This window comes from Oncorhynchus gorbuscha, linkage group LG01, assembly GCF_021184085.1.
Source record: "Oncorhynchus gorbuscha isolate QuinsamMale2020 ecotype Even-year linkage group LG01, OgorEven_v1.0, whole genome shotgun sequence".
NCBI classification, from domain to species: domain Eukaryota; kingdom Metazoa; phylum Chordata; class Actinopteri; order Salmoniformes; family Salmonidae; genus Oncorhynchus; species Oncorhynchus gorbuscha.
In genome coordinates, this window is record NC_060173.1 from 19,231,223 (window position 1) to 19,255,131 (window position 23,909).

The following is a 23,909-nucleotide window of genomic DNA, read 5'->3' on the forward strand; positions in this document are numbered from 1 at the left end:
TCATCCCTTGTCTGATAGCTGTTGGGATGTTCCAGCAGCCCCTTGACCCAACATGCCTGGCTCCTCTGACAATACCACAATGGAGACATCCATTTTGTTAAATGTTCACCTAAGTTTATGTACACCACCAACATTCCTGTTTATCTGGTTGACATAAACGTATCAATAGGACTTGTAGAATAGAAGTATGCTGTTATATAAATGTAATTCAGTTCTTTGTCAGCTGTCCTTGCAGACCAAATGTAGGTTTAGAACTTGTTTACTTATCGTTTCCCTCAGGGCTTTATCTGGGAGACATGGTAGGTGCTCACCTTTTATTCTCTACTGATACATTTTCATGAGTCACCATGAACAATTTACATTTTTGGTCTTCAAGGCACAGTTTTCAGTACTTGTCATTGACTACTGTTACATTTTTGGTATTCTAGGCACAGTTTTCAGTACTTGTCATTGACTACCGTGACATTTTTGGTCTTCAAGGCACAGTTTTCAGTACTTGTCATTGACTACCATGACACTTTTGGTCTTCAAGGCACAGTTTTCAGTACTTGTCATTGACTACCGTGACACTTTTGGTCTTCAAGGCACAGTTTTCAGTACTTGTCATTGACTACCGTGACACTTTTGGTCTTCAAGGCACAGTTTTCAGTACTTGTCATTGACTACCGTGACATTTTTGGTCTTCAAGGCACAGTTTTCAGTACTTGTCATTGACTACCATGACACTTTTGGTCTTCAAGGCACAGTTTTCAGTACTTGTCATTGACTACCGTGACACTTTTGGTCTTCAAGGCACAGTTTTCAGTACTTGTCATTGACTACCGTGACATTTTTGGTATTCTAGGCACAGTTTTCAGTACTTGTCATTGACTACCGTGACACTTTTGGTCTTCAAGGCACAGTTTTCAGTACTTGTCATTGACTACCGTGACATTTTTGGTATTCTAGGCACAGTTTTCAGTACTTGTCATTGACTACCGTGACACTTTTGGTCTTCAAGGCACAGTTTTCAGTACTTGTCATTGACTACCGTGACACTTTTGGTCTTCAAGGCACAGTTTTCAGTACTTGTCATTGACTACCGTGACACTTTTGGTCTTCAAGGCACAGTTTTCAGTACTTGTCATTGACTACTGTTACATTTTTGGTATTCTAGGCACAGTTTTCAGTACTTGTCATTGACTACTGTTACATTTTTGGTATTCTAGGCACAGTTTTCAGTACTTGTCATTGACTACTGTTACATTTTTGGTATTCTAGGCACAGTTTTCAGTACTTGTCATTGACTACCGTGACACTTTTGGTCTTCAAGGCACAGTTTTCAGTACTTGTCATTGACTACTGTTACATTTTTGGTATTCTAGGCACAGTTTTCAGTACTTGTCATTGACTACCGTGACACTTTTGGTCTTCAAGGCACAGTTTTCAGTACTTGTCATTGACTACTGTTACATTTTTGGTATTTTGGTATTTTTGGTATTCTAGGCACAGTTTTCAGTACTTTCAGGCTTGTTTTCAAATTGTTGTGCGTTTTGTTGCCAACCTATTTTGCTACCTGACAACTTTACGGGTTTCACTTTTTAATTACCGTTCATATATTTATTTTTCCTCGACTTTTTCACTCCGGACGCTTTATCTGGACACGATTGAGGACCTCCAACAGCCGAAGCTAAGTAGTAACATTAACATGATGCCTTCTAATTGCAGCCGCTGTGCTCGCCTTACGGCGACGATAGCTGTACTGCAAGCCCAGCTTCAGACGCAATCGTTAGGCAAGGGTAATTTCAGTGTAGGAAAGGATGAAACAGCGTCTGTGCCACCAGTAAGTACAGATAGTAGTATAAATCCCCTGGCACAGTCCCCGCAGCCGGACAACTTTCTCACGGTTTCTGGAAGGAAATGCTGTAGGAACGCTCAACCGGTGTCGCTCATTCAGCAGACAGAAACTTTCAACCGGTTCTCCCCATTAAGCAGCGGGTCGGTGTCAGAGGCCGAGTCTTCTCTGGTCTCTACTCCTCCCGTTACGGGGTCTGAGACACCATTAGCTCTGACAAATTGAAAACTCTAGTCATTGGCTTACCCGCAGTATTAGACTTAAAGCGAATCATCCAGCGATCATACACTGTTTACCCGGGGGCAGGGCTACCGACGTTAAGGCTAATCTGAAGATGGTGCTGGCTAAAGCTAAAACTGGCGAGTGTAGAGAGTATAGAGATATTGTTATCACGTCGGCACCAACGATGTTAGGATGAAACAGTCAGAGATCACCAAGCGCAACATAGCTTCTGCGTGCATATCAGCTAGAAAGATGTGTCGGCATCGAGTAATTGTCTCTGGCCCCCTCCCAGTTAGGGGGAGTGATGAGCTCTACAGCAGAGTCTCACAACTCAATCGCTGGTTGAAAACTGTTTTCTGCCCCTCCCAAAAGATAGAATTTGTAGATAATTGGCCCTCTTTCTGGGACTCGCCCACAAACAGGACCAAGCCTGACCTGCTGAGGAGTGACGGACTCCATCCTAGCTGGAGGGTGCTCTCATCTTATCTGCCAACATAGACAGGGCTCTAACTCCTCTAGCTCCACAATGAAATAGGGTGCAGGCCAGGCAGCAGGCTATTAGCCAGCCTGCCAGCATAGTGGAGTCTGCCACTAGCATAGTTAGTGTAGTCAGCTCAGCTATCACCATTGAGACCGTGTCTGTGCCTCGACCTGGGTTGGGCAAAACTAAACATGGCGGTGTTCGCCTTAGCAATCTCACTAGGATAAAGACCACCTCCATTCCTGTCATTACTGAAAGAGATCATGATACCTCACATCTCAAAATAGGGCTACTTAATGTTAGATCCCTTACTTCAAAGGCAATTATAGTCAATGAACTAATCACTGATCATAATCTTGATGTGATTGGCCTGACTGAAACATGGCTTAAGCCTGATGAATTTACTGTGTTAAATGAGGCCTCACCTCCTGGCTACACTAGTGACCATATCCCCGTGCATCCCGCAAAGGCGGAGGTGTTGCTAACATTTACGATAGCAAATTTCAATTTACAAAAAAAAAAAATGACGTTTTCGTCTTTTGAGCTTCTAGTCATGAAATCTATGCAGCCTACTCAATCACTTTTTATAGCTACTGTTTACAGGCCTCCTGGGCCATATACAGCGTTTCTCACTGAGTTCCCTGAATTCCTATCAGACCTTGTAGTCATTGCAGATAATATTCTAATCTTTGGTGACTTTAATATTCACATGGAAAAGTCCACAGACCCACTCAAAAGGCTTTTGGAGCCATCATCGACTCAGTGGGTTTTGTCCAACATGTCTCTGGACCCACTCACTCTCACAGTCATACGCTGGACCTAGTTTTGTCCCATGGAATAAATGTTGTGGATCTTAATGTTTTTCCTCATAATCCTGGACTATCAGACCACCATTTTATTACGTTTGCAATTGCAACAAATAATCTGCTCAGACCCCAACCAAGGAACATCAAAAGTCGTGCTATAAATTCACAGACAACACAAAGATTCCTTGATGCCCTTCCAGACTCCCTCTGCCTACCCAAGGACGCCAGAGGACAAAAATCCGTTAACCACCTAACTGAGGATCTCAATTTAACCTTGCGCAATACCCTAGATGCAGTTGCACCCCTAAAAACTAAAAAAATGTCTCATAAGAAACTAGCTCCATGGTACACGAAAATACCCGAGCTCTGAAGCAAGCTTCCAGAAAATTGGAACGGAAATGGCGCCACACCAAACTGGAAGTCTTCCGACTAGCTTGGAAGGATGGTACCGTGCAGTACCGAAGAGCCCTTACTGCTGCTCGATCGTCCTATTTTTCTAACTTAATTGAGGAAAATAAGAACAATCCGAAATTCCTTTTTGATACTGTGGCAAAGCTAACTAAAAAGCAGCATTCCCCAAGAGAGGATGACTTGCACTTTAGCAGTGATAAATTCATGAACTTCTTTGAGGAAAAGATTATGATTATTAGAAAGCAAATTACGGACTCCTCTTTAAACCTGCGTATTCCTCCAAACCTCAGTTGTCCTGAGTCTGCACAACTCTGCCAGGACCTAGGATCAAGAGAGACGCTCAAGTGTTTTAGTACTATATCTCTTGACACAATGATGAAAATAATCATGGCCTCTAAACCTTCAAGCTGTATACTGGACCCTATTCCAACTAAACTACTGAAAGAGCTGCTTCCTGTGCTTGGCCCTCCTATGTTGAACATAATAAACGGCTCTCTATCCACTGGATGTGTACCAAACTCACTAAAAGTGGCAGTAATAAAGCCTCTCTTGAAAAAGCCAAACCTTGACCCAGAAAATATAAAAAACTATCGGCCTTCCATTCCTCTCAAAGATTTTAGAGAAGGCTGTTGCGCAGCAACTCACTGCCTTCCTGAAGACAAACAATGTATACGAAATGCTTCAGTCTGGTTTTAGACCCCATCATAGCACTGAGACGGCACTTGTGAAGGTGGTAAATGACATTTTGATGGCATCGGACCGAGGCTCTGCATCTGTCCTCGTGCTCCTAGACCTTAGTGCTGCTTTTGATACCATCGATCACCACATTCTTTTGGAGAGATTGGAAACCCAAATTGGTCTACACGGACATGTTCTGGCCTGGTTTAGGTCTTATCTGTCGGAAAGATATCAGTTTGTCTCTGTGAATGGTTTGTCCTCTGACAAATCAACTGTACATTTCGGTGTTCCTCAAGGTTCTGTTTTAGGACCACTATTGTTTTCACTATATATTTTACCTCTTGGGGATGTTATTCGAAAACATAATGTAAACTTTCACTGCTATGCGGATGACACACAGCTGTACATTTCAATGAAACATGGTGAAGCACCAAAATTGCCCTCGCTAGAAGCATGTGTTTCAGACATAAGGAAGTGGATGGCTGCAAACTTTCTACTATTAAACTCGGACAAAACAGAGATGCTTGTTCTAGGTCCCACAAAGAGATCTTCTGTTGAATCTGACAATTAATCTTAATGGTTGTACAGTCGTCTCAAATAAAACTGTGAAGGACCTCGGCGTTACTCTGGACCCTGATCTCTCTTTTGAAGAACATATCAAGACCATTTCGAGGACAGCTTTTTTCCATCTACGTAACATTGCAAAAATCAGAAACTTTCTGTCCAAAAATGATGCAGAAAAATTAATCCATGCTTTTGTCACTTCTAGGTTAGACTACTGCAATGCTCTATTTTCCGCTACCCGGATAAAGCACTAAATAAACTTCAGTTAGTGCTAAATGTCAGAATCCTGACTAGAACCAAAAAATTTGATCATATTACTCCAGTGCTAGCCTCTCTACACTGGCTTCCTGTCAAAGCAAGGGCTGATTTCAGGTTTTATTGCTAACCTACAAAGCATTACATGGGCTTGTACCTCTCTGATTTGGTCCTGCCGTACATACCTATACGTACGCTACGGTCACAAGACGCAGGCCTCCTAATTGTCCCTAGAGTTTCTAAGCAAACAGCTGGAGGCAGGGCTTTCTCCTATAGAGCTCCATTTTTATGGAACGGTCTGCCTACCCATGTCAGAGACGCAAACTAACCTTTAAGTCTTTACTGAAGACTCATCTCTTCAGTGGGTCATATGATTGAGTGTAGTCTGGCCCAGGAGTGGGAAGGTGAACGGAAAGGCTCTGGAGCAACAGTGTTCTGCCTGGCCGGTTCCCCTTTTCCACTGGGATTCTCTGCCTCTAACCCTGTTACGGGGCTGAGTCACTGGCTTGCTGGGGCTCTCTCGTGCCGTCCCTGGGGGGGATGCCTCACCTGGGTGGGTTGATTCACTGTTGTGGTCGGCCTGTCTGGGTTCCCCCACCCCTTCCGTGTCGGAGATCTTTGTGGGCTATACTCGGCCTTGTCTCAGGATGGTAAGTTGGTGGTTGAAGATTTCCCTCTAGTGGTGTGGGGGCTGTGCTTTGGCAAAGTGGGTGGGGTTATATCCTTCCTGTTTGGCCCTGTCCGGGGGTGTCCTCGGATGGGGCCACAGTGACCCCTCCTGTCTCAGCCTCCAGTATTTATGCTGCAGTAGTTTATGTGTCGGGGGCTAGGGTCAGTTTGTTTATCTGGAGTACTTCTCCTGTCCTATTCGGTGTCCTGTGTAAATCTAAGTGTGCGTTCTCTAATTCTCTCCTTCTCTCTTTCTTTCTCTCTCTCGGAGGACCTGAGCCCTAGAACCATGCCCCAGGACTACCTGACATGATGACTCCTTGCTGTCCCCAGTCCACCTGGCCATGCTGCTGCTCAGTTTCAACTGGCCTGGGCCCTAGGACCATGTCCCAGGACTACCTGACATGAGGACTCCTTGCTGTCCCCAGTCCACCTGGCCATGCTCCTGCTCCAGTTTCAACTGTTCTGCCTTACTATTATTCAACCATGCTGGTCATTTATGAACATTTGAACATCTTGGCCACGTTCTGTTATAATCTCCACCTGGCACAGCCAGAAGAGGACTGGCCACCCCACATATGCTCTCTCTAATTCTCTCTTTCTTTCTCTCTCTCGAGGACCTGAGCCCTAGGACCGTGCCCCAGGACTACCTGACATGATGGCTCCTTGCTGTCCCCAGTCCATCTGACTGTGCTGCTGCTCCAGTTTCAACTGTTCTGCCTTATTATTATTTGACCATGCTGGTCATTTATGAACATTTGAACATCTTGGTCATGTTCTGTTATAATCTCTACCCGGCACAGCCAGAAGAGGACTGGCCACCCCATTTCCTCTCTAGGTTTCTTCTAGGTTTTGGCCTTTCTAGGGAGTTTTTCCTAGCACCGTGCTTTTACACCTGCATTGTTTGCTGTTTGGGGTTTTAGGCTGGGTTTCTGTACAGCACTTTGAGATATCAGCTGATGTACGAAGGGCTATATAAATAAATTTGATTTGATTTGATTTGATTGACTACCGTGACACTTTTGGTCTTCAAGGCACAGTTTTCAGTACTTGTCATTGACTACTGTTACATTTTTGGTATTCTAGGCACAGTTTTCAGTACTTGTCATTGACTACCGTGACACTTTTGGTCTTCAAGGCACAGTTTTCAGTACTTGTCATTGACTACCGTGACACTTTTGGTCTTCAAGGCACAGTTTTCAGTACTTGTCATTGACTACTGTTACATTTTTTGGTATTCTAGGCACAGTTTTCAGTACTTGTCATTGACTACCGTGACACTTTTGGTCTTCAAGGCACAGTTTTCAGTACTTGTCATTGACTACTGTTACATTTTTGGTATTCTAGGCACAGTTTTCAGTACTTGTCATTGACTACCGTGACACTTTTGGTCTTCAAGGCACAGTTTTCAGTACTTGTCATTGACTACTGTTACATTTTTGGTATTCTAGGCACAGTTTTCAGTACTTGTCATTGACTACCGTGACATTTTTGGTCTTCTAGGCACAGTTTTCAGTACTTGTCATTGACTACCGTGACACTTTTGGTCTTCTAGGCACAGTTTTCAGTACTTGTCATTGACTACCGTGACATTTTTGCATCGTTTCTTTGAGTAATGGTATGACTGTTCTCTCCGTCCATTAAGAGCGAGATGCTTTCCAAGCCCTGTTTGACCCTACTCCAGAAAAGCTCAATGTTGTGAAACAGGTACTGTGTGTTATTTGTTAATACTGTAGCAGTGTTTTATTGTACTGTTGCTATTGTTTTGGTTCTACTCCAGCACATGATACAATGACTGAGGTTAAAGGGTATTCGGTCAGCTTTGATTGTAGGGTTTTTTTCATCCATATCTGATGAGCAGTTATGATATTACAGCACATTTTGTACATAGTCCCCCCAAAAGTATTTGGACAAATTCAATTACAGTTTTGTTTGTATTAAAGTAGTCAAAGGTGTTGTATTTGGTCCCATATTCTAAACTTGTGACTACAAACTTGTTTTAATGCATTTTCAGTTTGTTTTGATTGAGTTTTAGATTATTTAGTGTCCAAAATAAATGAATGGTAAAAAACTCAAATGACACAATACATGATTTACCATTAATTTCTATTGGGCACAAAATCATCTGAAACACAACCAAAACAAACTGCAGATGCATCCAACAAGTTTGTAGAGTCACACAGTAAGAATATAGGAACAAATGCAAAACGTTTGAATAATTTACATTTCCAATGCAGCCGTTATTTTCTCTCAATATCAAACCATTTTTGGGTAACATTTAAGTTCATTAATGTGATTGTTTTCAATTAAAATAGTTAAAAATATATAAAAATAGCTTCTTAGCAAAGAGCAGTTTCTCAAGCAATAATTTTGCTTGGACTGTCTGCAAGTGTTCTGAGTGGGGAGGGGGAATTGAAAATGTTCTGTTGTAGGCAGAGATGTTTGGAACTCTCTTATTGGTCTATTAACTCATTTAATGCATGGTGATGTCACAATGGAAGACCAAATCTTCAGACCAAACAGGCTGAAATGTCTGTCTTTTCAAATAGCTCTTACACTAAATGGGCATAATCATAATTTTAAAAATGTCACAGTATTATTCCAACCTAGTCTGGAAACATATATACAACATGGGAAAATCACATTTGTGACTGCACTGGGCCTTTAATACATATACAACTGAATTTGTCCAAATGCTTTTGGTTCCCTATAATTGGGGGACTATGTACAAAAAGTGCTCTAATTTCCCAATTGAAAATACCCTCAATTTAAAGCTGACAGTCTGCACTTTAAGATCACAGTCTTGTACTATTTTCAAATCCAAAGAGCTGGAGAACAGAGCCAAAACAACAACACATGTGTCACTGTCCAAATACTTCAGGGTCTCACTGTAAATGGCTGCTGTTTCCACAGACTCTCATCACCTTTGTGAACAAACACTTGAACAAGCTCAATCTGGAGGTGGCTGAACTGGACACACAGGTACAATATATGAACTGGAATTATCTAACGAGAATCATACCTCAACTTATATATTGATTAGAAGAACCATGTTTTTTTCATCTGTAGTTTGCTGACAGTGTTTACCTGGTTCTGCTGTTGGGACTGCTGGAGGGCTACTTTGTTCCGCTCTATAATTTCTTCCTGACAGATGAGAACTTTGACCAAAAGGTATGTTGACATTTACTCTCCATTTTGCTAAATTGTATATGTTCTATGTGTGGTGTACAGTAATGACAGTGAACATACTAGTTTCATACATTTCCAGCAAATAATGATTTGATGGCCCTAATTGTTGAAAAATCCATTGGAATAAAACATAATTCAATCATTTGCATCATTGTTAAATTCAAGAGTTATAATCCTTCAAAATGATTTGCTGATATTAGTATTTATCATATAGAATATTCCTTACTGCCCGACAGACAATGTGCAACCCAAAGCCTCTTGACAGCTATTCTTAGCAGGCTTTCTAAAGGGATGCCCTGTCAAACCTGAGCCTGGGTCCTCTCCTGCAGGCTGTGCTGTGCCAAGCAGAGTGGGCACCCACCCGCAGGCAGCATCTGTAATCTGCTCCTGCACAGGAAATCAATAAGTGGCCAAGAGATTAGCACTAATGCAGAGAGAGGGAGGGGAGCAGGGACAAGGGGTCCTTTCAGGGACAGGCACTATAAAGGAGTGCCCTCTACGCGCCTGAAGGAATCCTCCAATGGTTGATCTTGCTTGATTTCTACACCGCCCTCTCTCTCTCCTGCTCTCCCACTCACTCTCTCTCTAGCTCTGTCTCAAGATCTCTCTCTCTCTTGCTCTCACTCTCCCAAGCTTTGGCTACTAATTATCCTCCATATTTCCTAAATCTCCTTTAACCCCTAGCTGATCTGTTCTAAGAAATTCCAGGCGCTGCACTGACACTCAGTACCACACTTTTACATGAACCAACTCAACCAAACAACAACCACATTCTGACTGAAACACCTCCCCATTCCTCTAATATTTTAGCTGGTGCAGAGTGAGTGTTTTTTTTCAGATGAAAAGGGGTTATGGGTTTATTGAGCTGATGTTTCCACACCGAGGAACATGTGGCTGGGGAACTGTGACTGTGTTCGTTGGAGAGCTGTTTCCTCATACTGTAGCCTACCTTTGCGGGGCTCTTCTGTTGTGTAATGTTGCTTTCATTGTGGTTCTGTCATGCAGGTGTACAACGTGTCCTTCTCCTTTGAGCTGATGCAAGATGAAGGTCTGGAGAGACCCAGGCCTGAAGGTTGGTGTTCTCTTTTAGGATGCCATTATATAGTTGCTATGGACAATTATTATGTTTTGTTTTTAAATAAAATAATTCCGATGCTGAACTGTCTCTAAATAAATGATTTGTTTATGAGAATTCTGTCAGGCACTAAGCCCTAACCGCAGTATTCTCACATACAACCAAGTCTGGAAGAAGTTTCTCTTTATGCTCTTTCACTCTACCAATCCATTCAGTGAATCTCAAATGCCACACTATGTTGAAGTAGAAGCACCACACACCAAGCCCCTTTGTAAATGTGTTTTCTTTTGGGGTTCTGTGTGTGTAATTAATGTGTTTTATAATTTGTCCTTAGAATTATGTAGTAGTGGGTCTATGACTACATGTTGAAACACACATTCATGTTCAGTGTTCATTGGCAGTACGATTTGTCATTTCTGAATCGGAATGCTTTTCTCGGGGTCAAACACTTCCTTTATTCCATATCCTCCTTGATTTCTATTCCAAAATATGTTTTTAGTGACTGCTGTCTGTATGTGTTTATTCATATGTTCTTATTTCCCAGATATTGTGAACTGTGACCTCAAGTCCGCGCTGATGGTGCTGTATAATCTCTTCACCAGATACAGAAATGTGGACTGAATATGTGGTGTTGTTGGCACTCATTTTACTGGTAAATATTCAATTGCAATTTTCACAATTGCATGCTTCTAGGGAAGCTTTTTAATTATGCCAAGAGCACTACGAACCAATCCAGGACATTAAGCATTTTTATTATGAAACAACAATTTAGCAATAGATTGTACCAAATATTGTATGTGCCATAATAATAACTATAAATTGTATGTGCCATGTTTTACTTGTCTGCAACTACACTAATATCACGTTCTGACCTTTATTTCCTTTGTTTTGTATTTATTTAGTATGGTCAGGGCGTGAGTTGGGTGAGCAGTCTATGTTTGTTTTTCTAGGTTTTGGGTATTTCTATGTTTCGGCCTAGTATGGTTCTCAATCAGAGGCAGGTGTCATTAGTTGTCTCTGATTGAGAATCATACTTAGGTAGCCTGGGTTTCACTGTGTGTTTGTGGGTGATTGTTCCTGTCTCTGTGTTTTGCACCAGATAGGGCTGTTTTTGGTTTTCCACGTTTATTGTTTTGTAGTGTTCATGTTTATCTGTTTTTATTAAACATGAATCAATATAACCACGCTGCGTTTTGGTCCTCCTCTACTGTGGTGACAGGAAAACCCTTACAACTAAATATACATTACCAGTCAAAAGTCAGGACACACCTACTAATTTCAGGGTTTTTCTTTATTTTTACTGTTTTCAACATTGTAGAATAATAGTGAAGACATCAAAACTATGAAATAACACATATGGAATCATGCAGTAACCAAAAAAGTGTTAAAAGAAATCTAAATATATTTGAGATTCTTCAAAGTAGCCACCCTTTCCCTTGATGACGGCTTTGCATTCTCTCAACCTGCTTAATGTGGTAGTCACCTGGAATGCATTTCAATTAACAGGTGTGCCTTGTTAAAAGTTAATTTGTGGAATTTCTTTCCTTAATGCATTTGAGGCAGTCAGTTGTGTTGTGACAAGGTATGGTTGGTATACAGAAGAAAGCCCTATTTGGTAAAAGACCAAGTCCATATTATGGCAAGAACAGCTCAAATAAGCAAAGAGAAACGACAGTCCATCATTATAAGGCAGGTCAGTAAATCTGGAAAATGTCAAGAACTTTTAAAGTTTCTTCAAGAGCAGTTGCAAAAACCATCAAGCGCTATGATGAAACTGGCTCTAAGGAAAGGAAGACCCAGAATTACTTCTGCTGCAGGGGATAAGTTCATTAGAGTTAACTGCACCTCAGATTGCAGCCCAAATACATGCTTCACAGAGTTCAAGTAACAGAAACATCTCAACATCAGCTGTTCAGAGGAGACTGTTTGAACCACAATCACCTGACCTCAACCCAATTCAGATGGTTTGGGATGAGGAAGGACCACAGAGCCAAGGAAAAGCAGCTAACAAGTGCTCCGCATATGTGGGAACTCCTTGAAGATTATTGGAAAAGCATTCCAGGTGAAGCTGGTTGAGAGAATGCTAAGTGTGTGCAAAGCTGTCATCAAGGCAAAGGGTGGCTACTTTGAAGAATCTAAAACTTTTGGGGGGTTACTACATGATTCCATATATGTTATTTCATAGTTTGGATGTCTTCACTATTATTCTATAATGTAGAGAATAGTAAAAATAAAGAAAAACCATTGAATGAGTGGGTGTGTCAACTTTTGACTGGTACTGTATATATTTTGTTCATAAAAGTCTAGGTAAAACAGTCATTGTACGATTGTTTTTTTATTGGTATTTTTATTGATGATAATTGCTCTTTTAGTCTTTAAAATGGTTAAGGGCGCTGTACTGCAGCGCCAGCTGTGCCATCAGAGACTCTGGGTGGCCTGTAGGGATGTCCTTTCCTCCGACACATTGGTGCGGCTGGCTTCCGGGTTGGGTGCGCGCTGTGTTAAGAAGCAGTGCGGCTTGGTTGGGTTGTGTTTTTCAGAGGACGCATGACTTTCAACCTTCGTCTCTCCCGAGGCCCTACGGGAGTTGTAGCGATGAGTCAAGATAGTAGCTACTAAAAACAATTGGATATCACGAAATTGGGGAGAAAAAGGGGTAAAATTGAAGAGAAGAAAACAAAACAAAAAATGTTATTTCAAAAGGTTGATGTAGTGATGAACTTGTTTTCATTCACTTACCCTTCTCCACTTTCATTACCTGTTTCCACTGGGTGCCGACGACGTGGTTGTCGATTAAGGCAGCCGCCCCCCCCCGCACCTCTCTGATTCAGAGGTTGGGTTAAATGCGGAAGACACATTTCAGTTTACATTACATTACATTTAAGTCATTTAGCAGACGCTCTTATCCAGAGCGACTTACAAATTGGTGCATTCACCTTATGACATCCAGTGGAACAGTCACTTTACAATAGTGCATCTAAATCTTAAAGGGGGGGGGGTGAGAGGGATTACTTATCCTATCCTAGGTATTCCTTAAAGAGGTGGGGTTTCAGGTGTCTCCGGAAGGTGGTGATTGACTCCGCTGTCCTGGCGTCGTGAGGGAGTGTGTTCCACCATTGGGGGGCCAGAGCAGCGAACAGTTTTGACTGGGCTGAGCGGGAGCTGTACTTCCTCAGTGGTAGGGAGGCGAGCAGGCCAGAGGTGGATGAACGCAGTGCCCTTGTTTGGGTGTAGGGCCTGATCAGAGCCTGGAGGTACTGAGGTGCCGTTCCCCTCACAGCTCCGTAGGCAAGCACCATGGTCTTGTAGCGGATGCGAGCTTCAACTGGAAGCCAGTGGAGAGAACGAAGGAGCGGGGTGACGTGAGAGAACTTGGGAAGGTTGAACACCAGACGGGCTGCGGCGTTCTGGATGAGTTGAAGGGGTTTAATGGCACAGGCAGGGAGCCCAGCCAACAGCGAGTTGCAGTAATCCAGACGGGAGATGACAAGTGCCTGGATTAGGACCTGCGCCGCTTCCTGTGTGAGGCAGGGTCGTACTCTGCGGATGTTGTAGAGCATGAACCTACAGGAACGGGCCACCGCCTTGATGTCGGTTGAGAACGACAGGGTGTTGTCCAGGATCACGCCAAGGTTCTTAGCGCTCTGGGAGGAGGACACAATGGAGTTGTCAACCGTGATGGCGAGATCATGGAACGGGCAGTCCTTCCCCGGGAGGAAGAGCAGCTCCGTCTTGCCGAGGTTCAGCTTGAGGTGGTGATCCGTCATCCACACTGATATGTCTGCCAGACATGCAGAGATGCGATTCGCCACCTGGTCATCAGAAGGGGGAAAGGAGAAGATTAATTGTGTGTCGTCTGCATAGCAATGATAGGAGAGACCATGTGAGGTTATGACAGAGCCAAGTGACTTGGTGTATAGCGAGAATAGGAGAGGGCCTAGAACAGAGCCCTGGGGGACACCAGTGGTGAGAGCGCGTGGTGAGGAGACAGATTCTCGCCACGCCACCTGGTAGGAGCGACCTGTCAGGTAGGACGCAATCCAAGCGTGGGCCGCGCCGGAGATGCCCAACTCGGAGAGGGTGGAGAGGAGGATCTGATGGTTCACAGTATCGAAGGCAGCCGATAGATCTAGAAGGATGAGAGCAGAGGAGAGAGAGTTAGCTTTAGCAGTGCGGAGCGCCTCCGTGATACAGAGGAGAGCAGTCTCAGTTGAATGACTAGTCTTGAAACCTGACTGATTTGGATCAAGAAGGTCATTCAGAGAGAGATAGCGGGAGAGCTGGCCAAGGACGGCACGTTCAAGAGTTTTGGAGAGAAAAGAAAGAAGGGATACTGGTCTGTAGTTGTTGACATCGGAGGGATCGAGTGTAGGTTTTTTCAGAAGGGGTGCAACTCTCGCTCTCTTGAAGACGGAAGGGACGTAGCCAGCGGTCAGGGATGAGTTGATGAGCGAGGTGAGGTAAGGGAGAAGGTCTCCGGAAATGGTCTGGAGAAGAGAGGAGGGGATAGGGTCAAGCGGGCAGGTTGTTGGGCGGCCGGCCGTCACAAGACGCGAGATTTCATCTGTAGAGAGAGGGGAGAAAGAGGTCAGAGCACAGGGTAGGGCAGTGTGAGCAGAGCCAGCGGTGTCGTTTGACTTAGCAAACGAGGATCGGATGTCGTCGACCTTCTTTTCAAAATGGTTGACGAAGTCATCTGCAGAGAGGGAGGAGGGGGGGGGAGGAGGATTCAGGAAGGAGGAGAAGGTGGCAAAGAGCTTCCTAGGGTTAGAGGCAGATGCTTGGAATTTAGCGTGGTAGAAAGTGGCTTTAGCAGCAGAGACAGAGGAGGAAAATGTAGAGAGGAGGGAGTGAAAGGATGCCAGGTCCGCAGGGAGACGAGTTTTCCTCCATTTCCGCTCGGCTGCCCGGAGCCCTGTTCTGTGAGCTCGCAATGAGTCATCGAGCCACGGAGCGGGAGGGGAGGACCGAGCCGGCCTGGAGGATAGGGGACATAGAGAGTCAAAGGATGCAGAGAGGGAGGAGAGGAGGGTTGAGGAGGCAGAATCAGGAGATAGGTTGGAGAAGGTTTGAGCGGAGTGAAGAGATGATAGGATGGAAGAGGAGAGAGTAGCGGGGGAGAGAGAGCGAAGGTTGGGACGGCGCGATACCATCCGAGTAGGGGCAGTGTGGGAGGTGTTGGATGAGAGCGAGAGGGAAAAGGATACAAGGTAGTGGTCGGAGACTTGGAGGTGTGTTGCAATGAGGTTAGTGGAAGAACAGCATCTAGTAAAGATGAGGTCGAGCGTATTGCCTGCCTTGTGAGTAGGGGGGGAAGGTGAGAGGGTGAGGTCAAAAGAGGAGAGGAGTGGAAAGAAGGAGGCAGAGAGGAATGAGTCAAAGGTAGACGTGGGGAGGTTAAAGTCGCCCAGAACTGTGAGAGGTGAGCCGTCCTCAGGAAAGGAGCTTATCAAGGCATCAAGCTCATTGATGAACTCTCCGAGGAACCTGGAGGGCGATAAATGATAAGGATGTTAAGCTTGAAAGGGCTGGTAACTGTGACAGCGTGGAATTCAAAGGAGGCGATAGACAGATGGGTAAGGGGAGAAAGAGAGAATGACCACTTGGGAGAGATGAGGATCCCGGTGCCACCACCCCGCTGACCAGAAGCTCTCGGGGTGTGCGAGAACACGTGGGCGGACGAAGAGAGAGCAGTAGGAGTAGCAGTGTTGTCTGTGGTGATCCATGTTTCCGTCAGTGCCAAGAAGTCGAGGGACTGGAGGGAGGCATAGGCTGAGATGAACTCTGCCTTGTTGACCGCAGATCGGCAGTTCCAGAGGCTACCGGAGACCTGGAACTCCACGTGGGTCGTGCGCGCAGTTGAATGCATTGTTGTACAACTATCCCCCTTTCCCTTTCTAATCCTTGATAAGTGCCTTCATTTAAACATACTGTATGCCATTACTAGGAAGACACCACTTAAAGTGCTGACTGATTTTACTAAGTTATTTTACTTAGTCTCAAATGTTTTTCAGGTATCATATGTGATTAAAAAAATTATAACTAAATGAAATGACTAAATGTTTAAATGTTAAAACACTAATTTTATGAACTGAAGCTATCCTTTTGCAGCTGTCTAAAGGTGTGAAAATCTGTCAGATTTGGTTGTGCAAACACTGTGTTTGAAATTATATACACTACAATCCATATACACTGTACTTGAATTACTGTAGGTAGGTTAATAGTGTTAATTTATCCATAGTTTGTATTACTTATCTGTTAATTCTGAAATAAAACAGTCAATCTGTGGATATTGTGCTGATTGAATGTTATTCCATTACTGTCATGTTACCATAGGTCTCAAACACACTTCTCCCTCTTCAGAACAGTATATGATATTTTGGAAGGTTTGATTAGAACAGTGTTTGTAGCATGTCTCAGCTTTCCGGAAAATGTCCTGTCGTATATTTCTACAATAGAGCTGAGTGACCTCGACAATACTATTAAAGATTGGTAGCGGGTGGTCACTGGTTGGGTAACAACAGGAAAACTAGGTTATTTCTATATTTTATCATTTAAAGGTTACCCGGTGTACCAATGTATTAGGCCATGTGCATTTTAGCTATATGATATTTGGATGTCACTGTAAGAAGAGAATACAGCTGTGCTTTTATTTTGTAGTTTTCGCAATATATTTGAGTACACTACCACCCAATAGAGAGAAAATATACCAGAAAAGAACACCAGAGTAATGAACTGCTCTTGTAAAGATGTCTTGACTCATGGATGCTAGTGGTTTCCCCGTTAGAGGGCAATTACCCCTCTCGCTCCACATCCCTCTCTGCCTTTATTCCTTCATTACCTGTCCTCACAAGAGAGCTAGTGTTTGTGCATCTGCCTCTCACACCTCACCTCTAGAAACAAGCAGCATGCCTTATAATGTAGAGAGCACAGGAGAGGAGAACTAAGGGACCATTGGTAGAGATGTAAAGAAAATAATTTGATACCTCGGGCCCCCTTTTTATTTGCATGTGAGGATTGATCATTTATTTTTGGACATGGCTAAACACATCTAGGCTAAACATGATAACGAAATAGACAATGTCTGCTCCGTTAGGCTGCTTTCGTTATGGGTCATGTGACCTGGCTTCACTCTGTTGGGATATTCACATGCTCTTAAGAAACCAGGGTCAACATCGAAGGCTGGGGCATTCATCCATAACATTACAGGCAGCCCTGTGGACTATGAATCAGAGAGACGATTGGTGCACAAACATATCCATGTGTTTACGTGTAACGTGACATCAACCTCTTCAAATGTCCCATTTGAAAAGGCCTGCTGCTAACCTGTTATCCTGTAACACAATCCCCGAGAAGAACCACAGTCATCCAATGAATGTACATACCCTTCTTTCATCAGACCATTTGTAATTCATGAATGTGCAGAGTGAATGCGACTCCATCTAAGTTATAGAAACAGTGGGTTATATGATCGTTTACAATTAACCTGAAGTCCTGCTTAGTCCACTATGAGCTTTAATTGTCGTAAAATCCTAAACCTGCTTGCATTGATAACCGTCATATTTATGTCTCCTAAGATGACCTTCTGGTATAACGACAGTGTAATAATGAATGCAAGTGAATTTATGTTGCATGGAAGAAATGAGAAATGAAATTATTCTCAATCACTGTAGGGCTCAAATGAAATTTACTGTCCCAGAGGCTCAATTGTCAATGATCTGAAAGCATTTGGATGCTCAAGCATAGCCGCATCCCTTCCTGTCATTCTATTTACCCCCGTCAACACTGCTTTCCTCTGACCACAAGAGGGCGACTGCTCACACACAGATCTAATTTTCCAGATCTTCTCTCAGTGACAAATGATGTTCAAATCAAGTAGCCACTTAATGATACTGCAACCATGGGACTGTCACTGGCCAAGGCAGAGAGAAAAGGAATTAAGACAGAGCACCATAAAATGTTTATTATACAACAGTATATCAAGTTCCCCCTATCCAGATTTTATATTAAGGATTTAATTCCCATGATCTATCTGTTCTTCTCAAAACATGGCTTAGTAAAGGTCACATTTAACCCCTGACCTCAGGGTGAGGGGGGTCAACCTTAGTCAGCGAAAACAATAACCATCAACAAGTTACACACTTATGGACAGGCAAGGGTATCTGTGCTTGAAAATTAGACTTTAATAATGTTTCTGCTTCTGTAAAAATGTCTCTGCTTGTGCATTATATTTGCAGTGCACCACATTATCCTGTGTGTGTGTATCACTGTGAGTGATTTAAGAAATGGCCGCTACATTGGCTTCCTGCCAAGGCTAAGGCTGATTTCAAGGTTTTACTTCTAAACTACAAAGCATTACATGGACTTGGTCCTACCCATCACCATTTGGTCCTGCCGTACATACCTACACGTATGTTATGGTCACAAGACGGAGGCCTCCTTATTATTCCTGGAGGCAGGGCTTTCCTATAGAGCTTTATTTTTTATGGAATGGTCTGCCTATCCAGGTGAGACGTGGAATCGGTCTCAACCTTTAAGACTTTACTGAAGACATCTCTTCAGTAGGTCCTATGATTGAGTGTAGTCTGGCCCAGGGGAGCGAAGGTGAACGGCAAGGCACAGGACTGACAAACCCCCCTTACTGAGTCACTGGCTTGCTAGTGCTCTCCCATGCCATCCCTAAGAGGGGTGCATCACATCGTGACAGCCATTTTTCGCTATACTCTACTTGAGTGGGTTGATCTTCCTGTGATTGATTGAGTAGTTTGTTTTTACACATATAAGAAAACAAGTGGTTGTAAAAACACCCTGTCCATTTATGAGCCTTTTACAATGGTCAAAACCATGCTTTGTTGAGCAGGTCAGAAGTTGGCTCAGTTGGAGGTACAGTTCACTAGCACATACATCGACTTGAAATCACTGGCCACTTTAATAATGGAACACTAGTCCCTTTAATAATGTTTACATATTTTGCATTACTCATCCCATATGTATATACTGTATTCTATCCTATTCTACTGTATCTTAGTATATGCCGCTCTGACATTGCTCACCCAAATATATTCTTAATTCCTTTACTTTAGATTTGTGTGCATTGGGTGTTTTGTTGTGAAATTGTTAAATATTACTTGTTAGATATTACTGCACTGTTGGAGTTAGAAACACAAGCATTTCGGTACACATGCAATAACATCTGCTAAACACGTGCATGTGACAAATAATATTTGCTTTGATTTGATATGATGCAGGGGGAAGATTATAGTGACACAAACAAACATGCCATGATAATAACAATGCAGGTGCATTGCTAGGTAACTTGAAAATAAACTTGGACAGGAACATTATCTCTTAGGCTACATAATCAATTCTAACAGACAGGTTTTTTTTAATTAAATATGTTTGGAAAGACATCTTATTGATAATATATTGTCACCCAACAATCTTATTAGTTGGTGGAATCTAAGTGTTTTTTTTTTCTAATCAGAAAAATCACAGAGTGATAGTATATAGTATAATATGCTCACAGTTTTTTTCCGTTTCTTTGAATGGAGTTTGGGTGCAGTACTGTTTTGTTGAAAGTGCAGTCCCTCCCACCCGTATGGCTCAGTGGCATCAGAGTTTATGATGACGCCACTCTCGCCCCGCCCCACAAACTCCATCTTTGAGTTAATTTCATTCCTGCTCTCATTCCGGGCATACTTCACATCTCTGTAGATGCGCAGTGAATTTTACACACTTCAGCCGGCTGGTCTGAAGAAAAAAATCCTTGGCAGTTCTAAAAAACAACAACATCTCAGCCCTTACAGCAAAACCGAAATACAGCGAAAATTGTTACAATTAACCATAATAAGAGGTTTAAGGTAAGTTTGCTACTACTTTTTACGAAAAGTTATTGTGGTGCGTTTGTATAGTAGATTACTGGAAAATCAAAAGTGGTCAGATTTAATTGGAAAATAAATATTGAAGGTTGATTACTATATCACAAATATGTATCTTATGTATGAAATAGAATTAAGCCACTTGTGAAATAAATTGTAGAAACTATGCGAACGTGCCATATTGGCTGGCTAGAGCCTACGTCGGAGAGCTGTCTCTCACTTTGTCCATAGACGTCGTCCGACAATGCATGAACATCTTTTACATTTTTGACATTTTTCCTGAAGAAAATATTGGATATTGCAACAGTATATCCACCAAGTACTGTAGAACACATTCGTTACATTACATTCGTCTAAGTTATTATCTTTGTGTTCTTCCCCGTACAGGCAGGGAGTTGCCGTCAGCGATATTTTGCTTTCTGTGCGCAACAAAGCATACGAGTCAGAAGGACTTGTTGCATCCTCGGGTTTTCATTTGGCCCTTTGATAACTGTAAGTAGAATATACATTGTATTCTTCCAATATACAATTTCGTTGATATAAATTATTGTTGGGTATGATATTTACCACCGAATGACTTTTCCTTAAAAGTTAGTTTTACATTTCCCATATTAAATAAACATAGTTAAAATAATGAAAAAATTATCTGGTGTATTATGTGTGAATGAGAAAGTTTATACAGAGCAGCCTTTGTTAATGATTCACTTGTGTAATACTGCACCTTTACTAACCTCCTGTGATTTCATGAATCTGGGCAAGAAACTAGAGGCTTGAACATCATCTTATAACTGAAAATATTTTTGTAATTTGGTTTATCAGTGCTGTGATTAAATGCTTTGAAATACTGCATTAATCACCATTCTCTCATCAGAGAAAATATGCCAGCAATTACAAGTTGGTTTTGATCATGCTTAATGAAATGTTAATAACCTGCTTTCTGAAGTTACATTTTACATTCTACTACTTTTTGGCACAATGTGAAACATCTCATCTCATTTAGATAATTCAGTGATATCTTCAATGAAGTACTGGCTTGAATCTAATGTCATCAAGTATTCAGGTTTACTTGTCTGTATTTGTTTCCTGCATGATGTGTTATGAAACAGTTTTTCAATCAGACCATTGGTATGTCACTAAAGTTAATGTGATTATCACTTTCCTAAAAGTAGACTTTATTAGTTGTTACATTTAAAATAAAGCTTGAAATAAATATTTTGTCTAGCCAAGAGGTATATTGAAGATGAAACCTTTTCTGAAATCAGAGGGATGTTGGCAGGTGCAAAACGAGTTACTTCTGGGAGTAGAGGACTGTGTGGAAATTGGACAAGGGGAGGAAGGAATGGAAAGGGGGCATTTTATTGTCTTTGTTGTGTTTAGGCTATGAGTGAATGGAGCTGTTGAATCACCATGGGCAAACCATCCTATTCTCCAGTCCGTTGACATCTGGTTTCAGTACTTCATGCACCTGTAGATGGGGAAAAAATGCAAATCCTGACATTTGCGCTCACCCCTCTGCGCAGTGCAAATGGGGACTAACGACCATTTGTTTGGCTGCCTCACTGTCTAGGCCAGCCTATTGTTATACCAGAAACAGGCAGTAGTGGTTGAAGCACCATATGGCTCCTGTGTGCCTAGTCAGTGCTATCTGTTCATTTAGCTAATCAATGGCATTACAATATGGTTGATTGAGTCGCCAGCTATTTTTCTTCTTTGTACAGCCTTAGAAACAGGGCAGGATTAATGCAGGGCTGAAGCTCCTCGGCCAGTGGGGGGCCTAAGAGGGAGCAAAAATACATTAAGGAAATATATGCAGTATACAGTGGGGCAAAAAAGTATTTAGTCAGACACCAATTGTGCAATTTATCCCACTTAAAAAGATGAGAGAGGCCTGTAATTTTCATCATAGGTACACTTCAACTCTGACAGACAAAATGAAAAAAAAAATCCAGAAAATCACATTGTAGGATTTTTTATGAATTTATTTGCAAATTATGGTGGAAAATAAGTATTTGGTCACCTAAAAACAAGCAAGATTTCTGGCTCTCACAGACCTGTAACTTATTCTTTAAGAGGCTCCTCTGTCCTCCACTCGTTATCTGTATTAATGGCACCTGTTTGAACGTGTTATCAGTATAAAAGACACCTGTCCACAACCTCAAACAGTCACACTCCAAACTCCACTATGGCCAAGACCAAAGAGCTGTCAAAGGACACCAGAAACACAATTGTAGACTTGCACCAGGCAGGGAAGACTGAATCTGCAATAGGTAAGCAGCTTGGTTTGAAGAAATCAACTGTGGGAGCAATTATTAGGAAATGGAAGATAGACAAGACCACTGATAATCTCCCTCGATCTGGGGCTCCACGCAAGATCTCGCCCCGTGGGGTCAAAATGATCACAAAAACGGTGAACAAAAATCCCAGAACCACACAGGGGGGGGGGCCTAGTGAATGACCTGCAGAGAGCTGGGACCAAAGTAACAAAGCCTACCATCATTAACACACTACGCACGTGACGTGCACACACAGACGTGTCCCCCTGCTTAAGCCAGTACATTTACAGGCCCGTCGGAAGTTTGCTAGAGAGCATTTGGATGATCCAGAAGAAGATTGGGAGAATGTCATATGGTCAGATGAAACCAAAATCGAACTTTTTGGTAAAAACTCAACTCGTCGTGTTTGGAGGACAAAGAATGCAGAGTTACATCCAATTAACACCATACCTAATGTGAAGCATGGGGGTGGAAACATCATGCTTTGGGGCTGTTTTTCTGCAAAGGGACCAGGACGACTGATCCGTGTAAAGGAAAGAATGAAAGGGGCCATGTATCGTGAGATTTTGAGTGAAAACCTCCTTCCATCAGCAAGGGCATTGAAGATGAAACATGGCTGGGTCTTTCAGCATGACAATGATCCCAAACACACCGCCCGGGCAACGAAGGAGTGGCTTCGTAAGAAGCATTTCAAGGTCCTGGAGTGGCCTAGCCAGTCTCCAGATCTCAACCCCATAGAAAATCTTTGGAGGGAGTTGAAAGTCTGTGTTGCCCAGCAACAGCTCCAAAACATCACTACTCTAGAGGAAATCTGCATGGAGGAATGGGCCAAAATACCAGCAACAGTGTGTGAAAACTATGTGAAGACTTACAGAAAACGTTTAACCTCTGTCATTGCCAACAAAGCGTATATAACAAAGTATTGAGATAAACTTTTGTTATTGACCAAATACTTATTTTCCACCATAATTTGCAAATAAATTCATTAAAAATCCTACAATGTGATTTTCTGGATTTCTTTTCTCATTTTGTCTGTCATAGTTGAGGTGTACCTATGATGAAAATTACAGGCCTCTCTCATATTTTTAAGTGGGAGAACTTGCACAATTGGTGGCTGACTAAATGCTTTTTTGCCCCACTGTATATTATATATGTAGTGTGTGTGCGTATGGGTGTGTGTATATATACAGTTGAAGTCGGAAGTTTACATACACACGTTTTTCAACCAATACACAATTATTTATAAAATTAAAATAAAAGAATCTCACCTTTCTTTCACCAAGTAGGCTAGTTGAGAACAAGTTCTCATTTGCAACTGCGACCTGGCCAAGATAAAGCATAGCAATTCGACACATACAACAACATAGAGTTACACATGGAATAAACAAAACATAGTCAATAATACAGTAGAACAAAATAAAACAAAAAGTCTATATACAGTGAGTGCAAATAAGGTCAAATAAGGGAGTTAGGGCAATAAATAGGCCATGGTGGTGAATTAATTACAATATAGCAATTAAACACTGGAATGGTAGATGTGCAGAAGATGAATGTGCAAGTAGAGATACTGAGGT

General features: G+C 42.4%; 2 protein-coding genes across 4 annotated transcripts in view; both read left to right on the forward strand.

The window, feature by feature from the left end:
• Positions 1–7,170: 7,170 nt before the first annotated feature.
• Positions 7,171–11,161, forward strand: parvaa (parvin, alpha a). Of its 2 annotated transcripts, XR_006832417.1 has the most exons (5): positions 7,171–7,627; positions 8,834–8,902; positions 8,990–9,091; positions 10,115–10,181; positions 10,729–11,161. XR_006832417.1 is itself a non-coding variant. In XM_046304785.1 (4 exons), exons 1-4 carry the CDS (start codon positions 8,777–8,779, stop codon positions 10,803–10,805), a joined length of 372 nt encoding a protein of 123 aa, XP_046160741.1. In that variant the 5' UTR covers positions 7,171–8,776; the 3' UTR covers positions 10,806–11,161. The 2 variants fall into 2 exon arrangements, 1 of the variants encoding a protein (XP_046160741.1); XM_046304785.1 differs by having other exon boundaries at positions 7,171–8,902.
• Positions 11,162–19,888: 8,727 nt separating this feature from the next.
• Positions 19,889–23,909, forward strand: part of tead1a (TEA domain family member 1a) — a 112,839-nt gene continuing 108,818 nt past the window's right edge. For both annotated transcript variants that reach the window (XM_046347213.1, XM_046347223.1), the window contains exons 1-2: positions 19,889–20,044; positions 20,450–20,554. The gene's annotated coding sequence lies outside the window, so the exon portion shown is untranslated. The remainder of the gene's footprint in view (positions 20,045–20,449; positions 20,555–23,909) is intronic.

Bases quoted from the DNA above. Each gene is read 5' to 3' on its own strand.
- parvaa (XM_046304785.1), top strand. From the start codon at position 8,777: ATGTGTCACTGTCCAAATACTTCAGGGTCTCACTGTAAATGGCTGCTG. The intron at 9,092-10,114 runs GTATGTTGACAT...TCTGTCATGCAG, and splicing joins ATGAGAACTTTGACCAAAAG to GTGTACAACGTGTCCTTCTC. The intron at 10,182-10,728 runs GTTGGTGTTCTC...CTTATTTCCCAG, and splicing joins GGAGAGACCCAGGCCTGAAG to ATATTGTGAACTGTGACCTC.